The 14,679-nt window shown below is 39.5% G+C and overlaps 1 protein-coding gene and 1 pseudogene across 1 annotated transcript in view; one reads left to right on the forward strand and one right to left on the reverse strand.

Moving 5' to 3' along the window:
• Positions 1-892: 892 nt before the first annotated feature.
• Positions 893-14,679, reverse strand: part of ALDH9A1 (aldehyde dehydrogenase 9 family member A1) — a 41,068-nt gene continuing 27,281 nt past the window's right edge. The window contains exons 7-11 of the mRNA XM_010373368.2: positions 8,111-8,299; positions 7,802-7,889; positions 6,174-6,315; positions 3,667-3,779; positions 893-1,819 (exon numbers count right to left, since the gene is read on the reverse strand). Coding sequence (XP_010371670.2) covers positions 1,725-1,819; positions 3,667-3,779; positions 6,174-6,315; positions 7,802-7,889; positions 8,111-8,299 — 627 coding nt within the window. The 3' untranslated portion in view covers positions 893-1,724. The remainder of the gene's footprint in view (positions 1,820-3,666; positions 3,780-6,173; positions 6,316-7,801; positions 7,890-8,110; positions 8,300-14,679) is intronic.
• Positions 10,200-10,546, forward strand: LOC115899156 (annotated as a pseudogene).

Below are 14,679 nucleotides of genomic sequence, written 5' to 3' on the forward strand. Positions count from 1 at the left end.
TGAAAATCAGGGATAATCCCTTTCTTAGGCTTAATGTGAGTAATAAATGAGGAGTGTAGCAGTAGGAACACAGTGAGTACTTAAATATTGCTTCCCTTTCCCCTGCTGTTTTCTCTTGCAAAGGTGTCTAATCATTTGGCTTCCCTGGGCCACACTGGAAGAATTGTCTTGGGCCATACATAAAATATACTAACATTAACGATAGTCAATCAGCTAAAAGGAAAAAACCTCATGTTTTAAGAAAGTTTACAAATTTGTGTTTGGCTGCATTCAAAGCTGTCCTGGGCTGCATATGGACCGTGGGCTGCAGACTGGACAATCTTGCTTTAGAGGGACTATCAGAAACTTACCTTCTTCCAGGCAGCTCCTACTGCTTAAGGTGCACAGGATCCCCTCGGACACAGGGTAAGATAACGCTATTGGCTTTGTCCAGTATCACATATGTGTCCTCTGTGCAAAGAAACACCAAGAAAGGCTGATTCGGTTGTTCTTATGCTCTAAAACTACAGTACTTGCTCATCATAATACATAACTAGATCCAGGCCCAGTGACAAGCATCCCTTATCTCTGACTACTAAATTAGCTATGATTTATAAACTGTTCTCCTGAAAGGAAGAGAAGGGGGCAGAGTGAGGCATGACTGCAATAGTCTGAAAAGCCACAGTGATCTGACAACTCTTCAGGGACAGGTACTGCTTATCCAGGTGAGAATGCACATGGAGCCTGAATGCTTACCTGGACCATAAAAAGTTCATCACTGCAACCAAACCTGTCCTTTTGTTCTTACTGCAAAGATCAAATCCCCCTGCCTTGTGCTTTTAACATCAGCCCTATCCTCTGTCCTCCTATAACCTCAAGATATGTTTAGTTTCAAAACACGAAAGCAAAAGAATTAGCAGTGTGATTTATTTTAATTTCACCATATTACATTAGCATACAAATAATTTGTACATTTAAAGGGTAGCTCTGCTGGTGTAAGACAGCAGGCTGTAGTTCAAGGACCCAAGATAGGGAGATAGCTTTCCTCTATTGCAGTAGTGAACAGAGACAAAGTGCTTACTAGGCAAGTTAACATTCACACAGAATTTGACCCCGTCTATTATCTAATCCCCTCCCTATCCCGGTTATCAGCTTTCTCAATGAAATGACAAGGGATATGGCTTAAAAGAAAGTAAATGAGCTGAAATCATCTCTATTGATTCTACCAGGAACCTACAAAGGAACAAGGTGTTTGTTGTTGTTGTTGTTGTTGTTGTTTTTCAAGACTAGTCAAGTGAAGCAGTAGGAATGGAGAAGGAACAAAGAAATCTAGAAACTGGTTGTGATCAATTAGCTGTAAATACCACTGCACTTGGATCAGCCAGGAACAAGTTCTTTGAAATACGCCAGAGAATTAACATCGTCAGTGGGCCAAATGTGTGGAAGATGTATTATCCCAGCCCCGTTTCCTGCTCTCTAGAAGTATGTTACTGGCTCTTAAAAGATTTCACAAAAATATACTTTGAGGAGAATGACAACTTTCTTGATTAGTATCTACAAGGCACTTAATGCACATTTTCAGTGACGAAGCTGATGGAGAGAAAAAGAGTAACATGAACCATTCTCTTATCCTGAATGCCAAAAATCTGAATTTAAAATAACATTCAGTTGTACTGCCTCTGTAAACAGGGCCGATTCGCATCATTCCACAGCCTGGCCATGTCAGTAGGTTTCACTGCAGGTTTTCAAAAAGCAGATTCCACATCACCCATCTCCACACACACAGTCTTCAGTTGTGAATAATATTCAATTGTCACACGGCCGTTCTCTCTGCCAAATCCTGAAAGGAGGAGAAGCAGTCAGGTTGAGCCATCACTACAATAGTCTGAAAAGTCACAATGATCTTCAAAGGGCTAAGGAAGAATATAGAACCTAAATGTTTTGGAATAAAGTCCTTAATCCACATATTAGCTATGAATGGAGTTAGGCATGGGGAAAATGACCCACTGGCCTTTGGGGATGGGGACAGGGAAATATACAGGTCTTCTTTCTTACCAATATGAATCTTAATTTCAGGTATCTACTATTTTGGGTTGAGGTCTGAAAAATGCTCAGATTTTGTATCAAGTGTTAAAGGCAATCTCTACAGCAATCAACCTGACACCCTTGAAAACTGATGCTAATTTAAAACTTAACTCTACACAATAGGCTTATTCACCATTTCTTATATACCTGTAAGAGCAACCTACTAACTTAACCTACCCACTCATGTTGGGGAGGGGGCACTGAAGGTCCCTCTGATTACTCAGAGTCCAAGACACTGCCCAACTACTAGTGGATGAGGTTACTGTGCTAAAAGGTAGTATCCCACCCTTGGCCCTGCCTGTACACCCTGCGCTAGACTTAGGCAGGCTCTGCCTTCTAAGGGCAAGGCTGAGGTCCCAAATATGTGCATTTCCAGGGAGCACCACTCAAATGGTATCACACACAAAGGTCCTGGGAAGACCTCACTCTGTGTTTTGTTGCTTTCCAAATCCCCTAAGCACACAGCTGGTCAGGCCTGTTAGGCCAGGTGCTGCTCTGCACATCTGGTCATCTTTCTCGCTCTCTCATTCGATATAGCATGGTCTGGTCCAAAGGAAAGGGAAAGTTAGGAGGCCCTCCAAAGGCCTAAGCTGCTGATTCCAAACAAATAATTCCCTGCCCTGAGGGACTATCAGAAACTTAACATGTAATGTTACATGTTACATGTTGTTAAGATGGCACCTTGGTTCCCACCTGCACTTGTGCCTGTGTGTACGACTCCTCTGAGTACCCCACAGGGACAAATAAGACTGTCAAATTAACACCCACCATCTCATCAGTGTTCATCAGGGTTTATATATTTGCCAACACCGTGATGGCTGTAAATATTTCTCACAGAAACTAGAGGTCAGACTCTTAGAATGATGCCTCAACAAAGTCCAAACCAATTTTCACTCTAGAAGAACAGCATGAGAAATATGTAAATGAATATTTACAGGCAACAAACTCCAAAGGTTCTGGCTATACTCCTGATGCCTCAAATCCTCTCCTGACATACCAGACTTATAAATTTGTATGTTGTGGTAACATGTCTGACTATAGAATAAACGAAATGAATGAGCAGTGGCTAAGTAAACACACTCCCATATGCCATCGAGGGTAATGAAAACGATAATAATTGATTGCTTAATGATAAATTTAAAGATTTTAATTTGATATAACAGAGGAAACAAAGTTACTGAGATATTACTTTAGAGACACTTTACCTCAATGGAATCTAAAACCTCCACAGTGGATGATGATGGACATCCCTGATATGGAACCCCTAAGGGAGTGATTTTATTTTATGCTTACAGCAATCACAGGCTGTGCAGAAAAAGTATTCTACCCACAAGACAAACCTTTCTGAGATATCTATCAGCAGTTCACAAGCCAGGCTATATGTCAGAACCCTCTGGAAAGATTTAGGGAGTGTTGGGTAGGGGAAGATGCTTGACTTCCATTCCCAGAGACTGCCACAGTGGATCTGGGAAAGGACCAGGAATCTGTATTTTCTCAGGTGATTCTGATCTGCAGACACATTTAGGAATACTGGTTTGTAAGGTCTGCATTACGACCTATCTCTAGAGACCTGGTTTGCATTCACACCTCCCAGCTCCTCACCTGACTTCTTATATCCACCAAAGGGCAACTCCACTGGGCTGACATTATAGTTGTTAATGAAGCACGTTCCAGCCTGAAGCTCAGCTACCACTCTATGAGCCCGCTGGATGTCCCTATGAAGAAAAAAAGAATGTGTGCATTATTCAAAGTTTCTTAGTCTACTACTTTAACAGGAAAAGTTACACTGCCAGTTCTAGGGTTCCCAAATCTTACTAAATTCTCATTTCTTCAAAATGTTTTAAAATCTTTGATCATCCAGGCAAAAAGACATGGATTGGATTTTATAGTCCCAAGCACAAGGCATCTTTAAAATAAGTAACAGCAACAAGGGTGCCCAAAATTCAATGGGGGAAAAACAGTCTTTTCAACAAATGGTGCTGAAACAAGTGGATATCTACATGCAAAAAATAACGGTGGAGCCCTTTCTTACACTATACACAAAAATTAACTTAAACGCATCACAGACCTAAAACTGTCAGACTGAGAACTATAAAACTCTTTGAAGAAAACAGAGGAATAAATCTTCATGACTGTGGGTCAGGGAAAGATTTCTTAGATTATGACACCAAAAGTAACTGACAAAAAAAAACCAGAATTGGAATTGGTCAAAATTTAAAATTTTGTGCTACAAATGAGACTATCAAGAAAGTGAAAAAGAAAACCCACAGAAATGCAAATAAAAACCACAATGAGATACTACTTCACACCCACAAGGATGGCTAAAATCAGAAGGACAGACAATAACAAGGGCCGGTGAGGATGTGGACAAATTAGAACCTTCATATGTCGTTGGGAGGAATGTAAAATGGCGCTGCCAATTTGGAAGAGTTTAGCAGTTCCTCAAAAAGTTAAACATAAAGTTACCATGTTACCCAGCAATTCACTACTAGATATACACCCAACAGAAATGAAAATATATGTCCACACAAAGGCCTGTACACATATGTTCACAGCATGATTATTCGTAACAGCCAAAAAGTGAAAACCACCCAAATGCCTGTAACAGATGAATGGATGGACAAAAAGTGGTCCATATCCATACCACGGAATATTATTTGGGAATAAAGTATTGATAAATGCCACAACACAAATGAACCTTGAAAACATTATGCTAAGTGAAAGAAGCCAGTCACGAAAGAATACACACTGTATGATTCCATTTATATAAAATGTTCAGAATGGGCAAATCCATGGAGAAAGAAAGTAGTTTAGTGCATGCCAAGGGCTGGGGGTGAGGAGTGGGAATGAAAAGCAACTGTTAAGGGGCACAAGGTTTCTTCTTGAGATGAAAGTGTCCTAAACATAGACTATGGTGATGGTTGCACAATTCCATGAATAAACTAAAAAACACTGAATTGTACACTTTAAGTGGGTGAACTGTACAGTATGTGCATTGTCCCAGTAAAGCTGGTAAGAAGAAAAGAATAGCACATTGGAGTTACCCGCCTTTGTAACTGGACTTTGTCTGTATGAGGGTGGCAAAGTAAGAGTACTTAACCTGCTCAGTCCCCAAATCAAAAGAGCAGCTCCTCAATCTTTTCTTCAAAGCTCAAAGGGAAGCAATTACATCAGGTCCTCAAGTGAGACTTGGGCTTTCTTCCCAAGTTCCTGACCACAAAGTTATTAAAAAAAAAAAAAAAAATTGGAACTTTATGTATCACCAAAGAAACAGCATAATTCCAAGTGTAAAGCAGCTTTAGCAAACTGCCTTCTACTGCCAAAGACAAATCAAAGTTTGTATAAAGCCAAGCAATCTGCAATTGGTTTCAAAGAAATTGCACTCCCCAAGCGTTTTCACAAAAAGTGAAAACAACATTTGGGTTGTTTTCACTTTTTGGCTATTATGAATAATCATGCTGTGAATGTGTATAGGCCTTTGTGTGGACATATATTTTCATTTCTGTTGGGTGTATATCTAGTAGTGAATTGCTGGGTAACATGGTAACTTTATGTTTAACTTTTTGAGGAACTGCTAAACTCTTCCAAATTGGCAGCGCCATTTTACATTACAGTAGAGGGTAAGTTTATGCACAAAGATATTGATCACATTACTGTAATATTTAAAACTGGAAACAACATCCTAAATATGCAACCATAGAAGAAATGGCTATATAAGTTATAATGCATTCCAATTAGGAACTATTATAATGCCATTAAAAATTATGTTTTTGAAGAATACTCCACACAATTTATATACTTACAGGTTTCTAAATTCCTTGTCATGTGTGTTTTCAAAAGATATCTAACCCAATGCTTTACACAGATCAGAATCTTAAGTGTTTATTAAACAAGCTCAATTTAAAACTCAATAGCAGGTTCTCTGGCCATTTACAGCAAACTACAAAATGCTGCTTTCGTATCTTCTGACTTAACCTGAAGCAAATAGAAAGTGCTGATGGCTCCTATGAGGGCAAACTAAAGTAAGAGAATAACATCAATTACATATCTAAGCAGATACTGCAGCCCCCGCTCCTTCAAAACTGCTCTCAGTGTCCCACTCCATATACCTGGTAAAGACACCAGCTGCTAGTCCAAAAGTGGTATCATTGGCTCTTTCTAGAACCTCAGCTTCAGTGTCAAATGATAAAATGGACATAACAGGCCCAAAGATCTCTTCTTTCACACAGGTCATGTCATCTCTGCAATTAGCTGCAAACATTAAAATAAAACCTCCTGAGTAGCTGGGACCACAGTGTGCACCACTACCCCCAGCTAATTTTTTGAAGATGGGGTTTCACTATGTTGCCCAGTCTGGTCTCAAACTCCTGGGCTCAAGCGATCCTCCTGCCTCAGCCTCCCAAAGTGCTGGGATTACAGGAGTGATCCATTGCACCTGGCCCCAATATTTTTAATTTAACAATGTATTGTAAGCTTTTCCTATTTATTAAATATTCATGTAATAACTGCAACCTAATTCATGGAATAAACATTAGGTTTTCAGCTTTTAAACATCAGTGGTTCTTTTTAGGGGGGGTTAAAGGTTATACACTGTATCAAATATGAAGTTGTTAAAAACTGACACCACTATCAACCTTAGGGGCAAAAACCAGCTTAATTTATTTTCAAATAAGATGTAAGGAATTATACAACATGGTTCAACCTATATATAATTGTTTAAAGCCTACAAAACTACCAACATTTTTGTAGGGGATACTAACACACACTATAAAATGATAGAGAAAAGCGTAAGAATGATAAAACAACATTGAGAATAGTAGTTATCTCTGAAGTAGGAGGGAAGTAGATGGGTGGGAGTAGGACGACTACATACACCTTGATTGTCAAAACTAGATTTTTAAGATTGAATGGAGGTACTAAAAATTATTAAATTATGTAATTTCTAAAAAGATTAGTATATTATCTGACAAACTGGTTTTATTATCTTGATGACCGATACAGTTTGGATGCTTTTCCCCTCCGAATCTCATGCTGAAGTATGATCCCCACTGTTGGGAGGTGGGGCTTAGTGGGAGGTGTCTGGGTCACAGGGGCAAATCCCTCATGAACGGCTTGATGTCCTTCCCATGGTAATGAGTGCATTCTCGCTCTGTGAGTTCACACAGAGCTGGCTGTTTAAAAGAGCCTGGCGCCTCTCTTGCTCTCTCTCTCACCATGTGACTTGTCTGCTCCCCTTTCACCTTCCAGCATGACTGAAAGCTTCCTGAGACCTCACCAGGAGCAGATGATAGTGCCACGCTTCCTGTACAGTCTGCAGAACCATGAGCCAAAGAAACATCTCTTCTACTCATCCAATCTTAGATATTCCTTCATAGCAATGCAAAATGTCTAACACAATGATCTACAGGTCACATGAGAAACATTCTTTATTTTCTCAAGGAATTAAATTTATTACTTCATTTTTTTAAATCAAATAGGCACTTTCACATTTTGAGCTCCTTGCTTCCAGAACAATAGTTGTGGTCCTGGATAAACTAATACATATGGGTGCCCTAAAGGAGGGGCACACAGAAGGCTTCGAAGATAATGGAGTAGTTCTACTTCTTAAACTTGGGTAACAGGACCACATAATTTGCCAGCCTTTGCTTTATACCATGTACACATTTTATAAATATTCATCTCTGTCTATTCAGTATTTAATTCAAATCATCTAAAAGCAAACAAAAAGAGGACATACTTAATACACAAGGTCTCATGTAATATCCATCCTTTAATTTGGGATCTTCAGGTACATATATATCTCCACCACATAACACTTTAGCACCCTGCCGAAAAGGAAAAAAGTATTTTGCATTACAAATACAACTCCAAAATGCATTCCTGAAATGTTAATTGTATCCCAAACAAACTCGTACTTAGTCTTCCCAGTGCAGGTACAAAGCAGAACACAGCCAGGGATGCTAATAGTCAAATGAATATTAACATGAAAAGGGCACAAAGCAGTATAATCTTCCCCAACCCCACCCTACTGCCAATTATTTCTTACCTGCTCCTTTGCCACTTTAACAAACCCAAGGACTCGCTCCAGGTGTGGTCGGTTGATGAGTGGACCCATCCTTGTATCTTCCAGAAGGGGATCTCCAATTTTAATCCTTTGAGTCTGTTTCACCACTTCCTCTGTAAATTTATCAAGAATTTCTTTCTGCACAAATACTCTTGTGCCATTACAGCAAACCTAAAGGACAAACACAAGACATTAATTTCTGTGTGTAAGGAGAAAAAAGGGAAAAGGAAAAAGGAACACAATCTAAAAACTTTAAACTGAAAAGAGACACTATACATTTTTTTAAAGGATATTTCCATTTCTAAAAATTGTCTCCATACTGAATAAGAAGGATCACACACGTAATTGTGGACATGCCACTCCACAAGCAAAATCTGCCCTTTGAGGTAAAAGTTAGTTCTTATTTTGCTTGTTTAAATGTTGTTAAGGCCATTACTAGATACATATAACCCACAGCACCTCTCCTACTTCCTTGTATCAGGGCTCAACCTGGCTGTATATTTTAAGAATGGAAGGGAACTGAAAAGTAAAACTATATCAAGAATTGTGGTCTTAAATCTAATTGTTAAAAAAATTTGTCTCTGAAATCACTAATAATCACTATTTAGACCCTCCTATAGAAAGGAACATAAACACTGTTCAAATGCTGTAAGAACACAGAACAGAAAAGTCCAAAAACAGATCCAAGTGCTCATGGAAATCTAGTCTATGATAAAGGCTAAAGCTAAACCATTAGGACAGAGATGGACTAAATAAATGGTGCTAGAACAAATCATCAGTAATGTGGAAAACATAAAATAAGATACACATCTTACATCATACATAAAAATAAACTCCAAACGTATCAGGAATCAAAATATAAAATAAGAAATTAGATATAAAAAAAATAATAATAAATAAATAAATAAATAAATAAATAAAAGAAAAAAAAAAAAAAGAAATTAGGGCGCAGTGGCCCACACCTGTAATTCCAGCACTTTGGGAGGACAAGGTGGGCGGATCACTTGAGCTCAGGAGTCCAAAATCAGCTGGGGCAACATGGCGAAACCCCATCTCTACAAAAAGTACAAAAATTAGTCGGGTGTGGTGACATGCACCTGTAGTCCCAGCTACTTGGGAGGCTAAGGTGGCAGGGTCACTTGAGCCTAAGAGGTCAAGAATATATACAGTGAACCATGACTGCGTCACTGCACTCCAGCCTGGATGAGAGAGCGAGACTTAAAAAAAAAAAAAGAGAGAGAGAGAGAGAGAGACAATACTGGTAATTCCTCTAAAACCTAGGTGTAGAAAAAGGTTTTCTATTATCCAAAATCTAGACATAGTTAAAGAAAAAACACTGATAAATTTGACTACAGAAAAACAAAAATTTTATGCATGGTAAATACCTTAAACTAAACCAAGACCATTAAAACATTGGAATAAAATTATTTGCAACATTTATCTCAGATAAAAGGCTATTATCACTAATTTTAAAAAACTCTTAAAAATTAAATGAAAATCGTATCTCATAGTATAACACACCAAAAATGTGAATTTTATTATATGTGAATTTTGAAAAAGATGTTCAATGTCATTCATAATTATAAAAACTGAAATTAGGTTGGGCATGGTGGCTCAGGCCTGTAATCCCAGCACCTTAGGAGGCTGAGGCAGGTGGATCACTAGAGGTCAGTAGTTCAAGACGAGCCTGGCCAACATGGCAAGACCTCATCTCTACTAAAAATACAAAAAAAGTGGCTGGGTGTGGTGGTGCACACCTGTAGTCCCAGCTACTTGGGAGGCTAAGTTGGGAGAGCTACTTGAACCCGAGAGGTGGAGGTTGCAGTGAGCTGAGATCATCCCACTGCACTCCAGCCTGGGAGACAAAGCGAGACTCTGTCTCAAAAATAATAAACAAATAAATAAATAAACAAACAAACTGAAATTAAAACTATACTGAAATACCACTTCTCATCTATCTGATAAAAATTTAAAATTGTGACTATATATGCTGTTAAGAAAGGCTATCAGGAAACAGGTACTCATGCATCGTTAGTAAGAATGTTCCTTTTGCTGCCTGACAGCTGCCATCATGGGTCGCATGTACGCTTCCGGGAAGGGTCTGTCCCAGTCGGCTTTGCCCTATCACCGCAGCGTCCCCACTTGGCTGAAGCTGACATCTGATAACACAAAGGAGCAGATTTAAAAACTGGCCAAGAAGGGTCTGACTCCTTCACAAATCAGTGGGATCCTGAGAGATTCACATGGTGCTGCATAAGTAAGCTTCTTGAGAGGAAGAGGAAGGATAAGGATGCTAAATTCCATCTGATTATGATAGAAAACCAGATTCACTGTTTGGCTCCATATTATAAGACCAAGTGAGTCCTCTCTCCCAACTGGAAATATGAATCATCTACAGCCTCTGCCCTGGTTACATAAATTTGTCTATGTACTTGAGCAATAAAATAATTGCTTAACTAAAAAAAAAAAAAAAAGAATGCAACATTTCCTTTCAGAGAGGGATTTGGCAATATCTTATAAAATTACATATGCAGTCAACATCACAAATCATTAGGGAAATGCAAATCAAAAGCGCAATGAGATACCACTTCATACCCATTAGGACAACTATTATCAAAAACAAAGTAAGCAAGAAAATAAGAAAATGCCATGCGTTGGCAAGCATACAGAGAAATTGGAAACTCAGTGCATTGCTTATAGAAATGTAAAATGGTGCTGCCATTGTAGAGCACAGTACAGTGGTTCCTCAAAAAATTAAACACTGAATTATCATATGATCCACTTATTTCACTTCTGGGTATGTACGCAAAAGAACTGAAAGCAGACACTTCTACTATAGATATCTGTACATCAATGTTCACAGCAACATTTTCACAATAGCCAAAAGGTGGAAACAACATAAGTGTCCACAAATAAAAAAATGGATAAACGAAATGTGGTATGTATGTGTGTGCATGTGTGTGTGTGCTGTGTGTGTATACATATATACAATGGAATATTACTTAAGCCTTAAAAAGGAAAGAAATTTTGACACATGCTACAACATGGATGAACCTGAAGATATTATTACACTAAGTGAAACGAGCCAGACATGAAATAATAAATATTATATGATTCCACTTACAAAAGGTACCTAGAATAGTCAAATTCATAGAGACAGGAATTAGACTAGTGGTTACCAGAGGCTGAGGGGAAAGAGAAACAGAGTTATTATTTAATGGGGTACACAGTTTTCAATGTGGGGTGATGAAAAAGTTCTACAGATTAATAATGATGATAGTTGTATACAATGTAAATGTATTAAATGTCACTGAACTCTACACTTAAAAATGGTTCAAAAAGGCTAGGAGTGGTGGCTCACACCTGTAGTCCTAGCAGTTTGGGAGGCTGAGGCAGGAGAATTGTTTGAGCTCAGAAGTTCAAGACCAGCATGGGCAACATGGCAAAATCTCATCTCTACAAAAAATACAAAAATTAGCCAGGCGTGGTGCCACATGCCTACAATCCCAGCTACCCAGGAGGCTGAAGTGGAGATATCACTTGGGCTTGGGAGGTCGAGGCTGCAGTGAGCTGGGATGATGTCACTGTACTCCAGCTTGAGCAACAGAGTAAGATCCTGTCTCCAAAAAAAAAAAAAAATACACACACACACACGGTTAAATTGGTCAATTTTATGTTATGCTTTACCATACACACACAAAAATCACAATATATAAGGAACTCACACTATTCAATTACAAAAAAAGAAAAAAAAAAAACTCTGATTACAAATGGGCAAAAGACCTGGATAGACGTATTTCCAGAAACATACAAATGGCCAAGAAGTTTATGAAAAGATCCTCCACATCACTAATCACCAGGAAAATGAAAATCAAAATCACAATGAGGTATCACCTCACATCTGTTAGCATGGTTATTATCAAAAAGATAAAAGATAACAAGTGTTGGTGAGGATGTGGAGAAAAGGGAATCTTGGTATACTGCTGGTGAGAATACAAATTAGTATAGGCTGCTCTGCCTATGGAGTAGCCATTCTTTATTCCTTCCTTTACTTTCTTAATAAACTTACTTTCACTTTACTCTATGGACTTGTCCTGAATTCTTTTCTTGCACAAGATCCAAGAACCCTCTCTTGGGGTCTCATCAGGGCCCCTTTCCAGTAACATCTTTCTGGCAAACCATGGAAGGGACAATACTGAGGAGACCCTCCCAACCCAAAAGAAATAGACTGCAGCACTGATTGGCCAACTTTGGATATCACCTTTTTTCGGAACTCAAGAGTTATAAGCGACACTCACCCTGACACTTTCTGACTGAGCTCTTCTCTACCCTGAATACAAGAGACCCTAATAATTAGGCAGGAATATCATCGCCCCTATTCAGCATGAAGAAGTTTACAGAAGATGGATCTTTGTCCCTCTGCAACCCATAGGATTAAGGGTTCTTTTATAAAAGGGAAGTGGGAAATGTCAGAGGTGTCTGAACGAGAGCAACTTCATCTTAAGTAGGGGCTGGGTGAAATAAGGCTGAGACCTACTGGGCTGTATTCCCAGGAGGTTAGACATTCAAAGTCACAGGATAAGATAGGAGGTGAGCACAAGATACAGGTCATAAAGACCTTGCTGATAAAACAGGCTGGGGTAAAGAAGCCAGCTAAGACCCACCAAAACCAAGATGGCGATGAGAGTGACCACTGGTAGTCCTTGCTGCTAATTATACGCTAATTATAATGCATCAACATGCTAAAAGACACACCCATCAGCGCCATGACAGTTTACAAATGCCATAGCAATGTCATTTTACCCTATATGGTCTAAAATGAGGAGGCATGAATAACCCACCCCTTATTTAGCATATGATCAAGAAATAACCACAAAAAGGGGCAACCAGTAGCCCTTGGGGCAGCTCTGCCTACGGAGTAACCATTCTTTAGTCCTTTACTTTATTAATGAACTTCCTTTCAAAAAAAAAAAAAAGAATGTAAGTAGTATAGCCATGAAGGAAAACAGGATAGAGGCTCCTTAAAAAATTAAAACTTTGCTGGGCATAGTTCACGCCGGCAATCCCAGCACTTTGGAGGTCAAGGTGGGCAAAACATTCGAGATCAAGAGTTTGAGACCAGCCTGGCCAACATGGAGAAACCCCGTCTCTACTAAAAATACACAATTAAGGCCGGGCGCGGTGGCTCAAGCCTGTAATCCCAGCACTTTGGGAGGTCGAGACGGGTGGATCGCGAGGTCAGGAGATCGAGACCATCCTGACTAACACGGCAAAACCCCGTCTCTACTAAAAAATACAAAAAACTAGCCGGGCGAGTTGGCGGGAGCCTGTAGTCCCAGCTACTCGGGAGGCTGAGGCAGGAGAATGGCGTAAACCCGGGAGGCGGAGCTTGCAGTGAGCTGAGATCCGGCCACTGCACCCCAGGCTGGGCGACAGAGCGAGACTCCGTCTCAAAAAAAAAAAAAATACAAAATTAGTCAGGCGTGGTGGTGCATGCCTGTAATCCCAGCTACTCAGGAGGCTGAGGCAGGAAAATCACTTGAACCCAGGAGGCAGAAGTTGCAGTGAGCTGAGATCGCGCCATTGTACTCCAGCCTGGGTGACTAAGTGAGACTCCAAATCAAAAAAAAAAAAATCAAAAATAGAACCATCCTATGATTCAGCAATTCCTCTTCTGGGTATATACCAAAGGAAATGAAATCAGTACCTTAAAGACATATCTGCACTCACATGCTCAGTGCAGCATTATTCACAATAACCAAGATAAGGAAATAACCCCATTGACAGATGAACGGATAAATTGTGACACCTACTTAAAATTACGCCAGGCATGGTGGCTCATGCAGGGCGCGATGGCTCATGTCTGTAATCTCAGCACTTTGGAAGGCCGAGGCAGGTGGATTGCCTGAGCTCAGGAGTTCAAGACCAGCCTGGCCAACATGGTGAAACCCTGTCTCTACTAAAAATACAAAAAAATTAACTGGGTGTGGTAGGGCATGCTTCTAGTCCCAGCTACTTGGGAGGGTGAGACAGGAGAATCGCTTGAGCTCCAGGGGTGAAGGTTGCAGTGAGCCGAGATTGCGTCACTGCACTCCAACTTGGGCTACAGAGTGAGACTCCATCTCAAAAAAATAATAATAATAAAATAAAATCACATTACATCACAATTATTTTTAGCATTCTCTCTATATTTGTACAAAGAATATATACATAGTACAGACTATGTAGAATATTCTATATATTTATTTATTCTACATATGCTATACTATATGTATTCTTTGTGTGTGTGTATATATTCATCCACACACACACATAGCAAAGAAAGCAAAGTACAAAAGAGTACCTCTAATGTGCTACCTTTTGTGTGTGAAAGAAGAGTAAGAAATATACAAGTACCTATTTATTTGTGCAAAAAGAAACACAGGAAGAAAAATCAGAAACAAATCAGACTAGCTACCCAAAGGAGATGGATAAGACTGGGTGGGAAGGAGGTACTGGAAACAGAGCAGACAAGATGGGGAGAAGTAACACTTTTAAGCGTCTGTCTTTGT

The sequence above is a fragment of the Rhinopithecus roxellana genome, chromosome 8 (genome assembly GCF_007565055.1).
Source record: "Rhinopithecus roxellana isolate Shanxi Qingling chromosome 8, ASM756505v1, whole genome shotgun sequence".
Lineage (NCBI taxonomy): Eukaryota > Metazoa > Chordata > Mammalia > Primates > Cercopithecidae > Rhinopithecus > Rhinopithecus roxellana.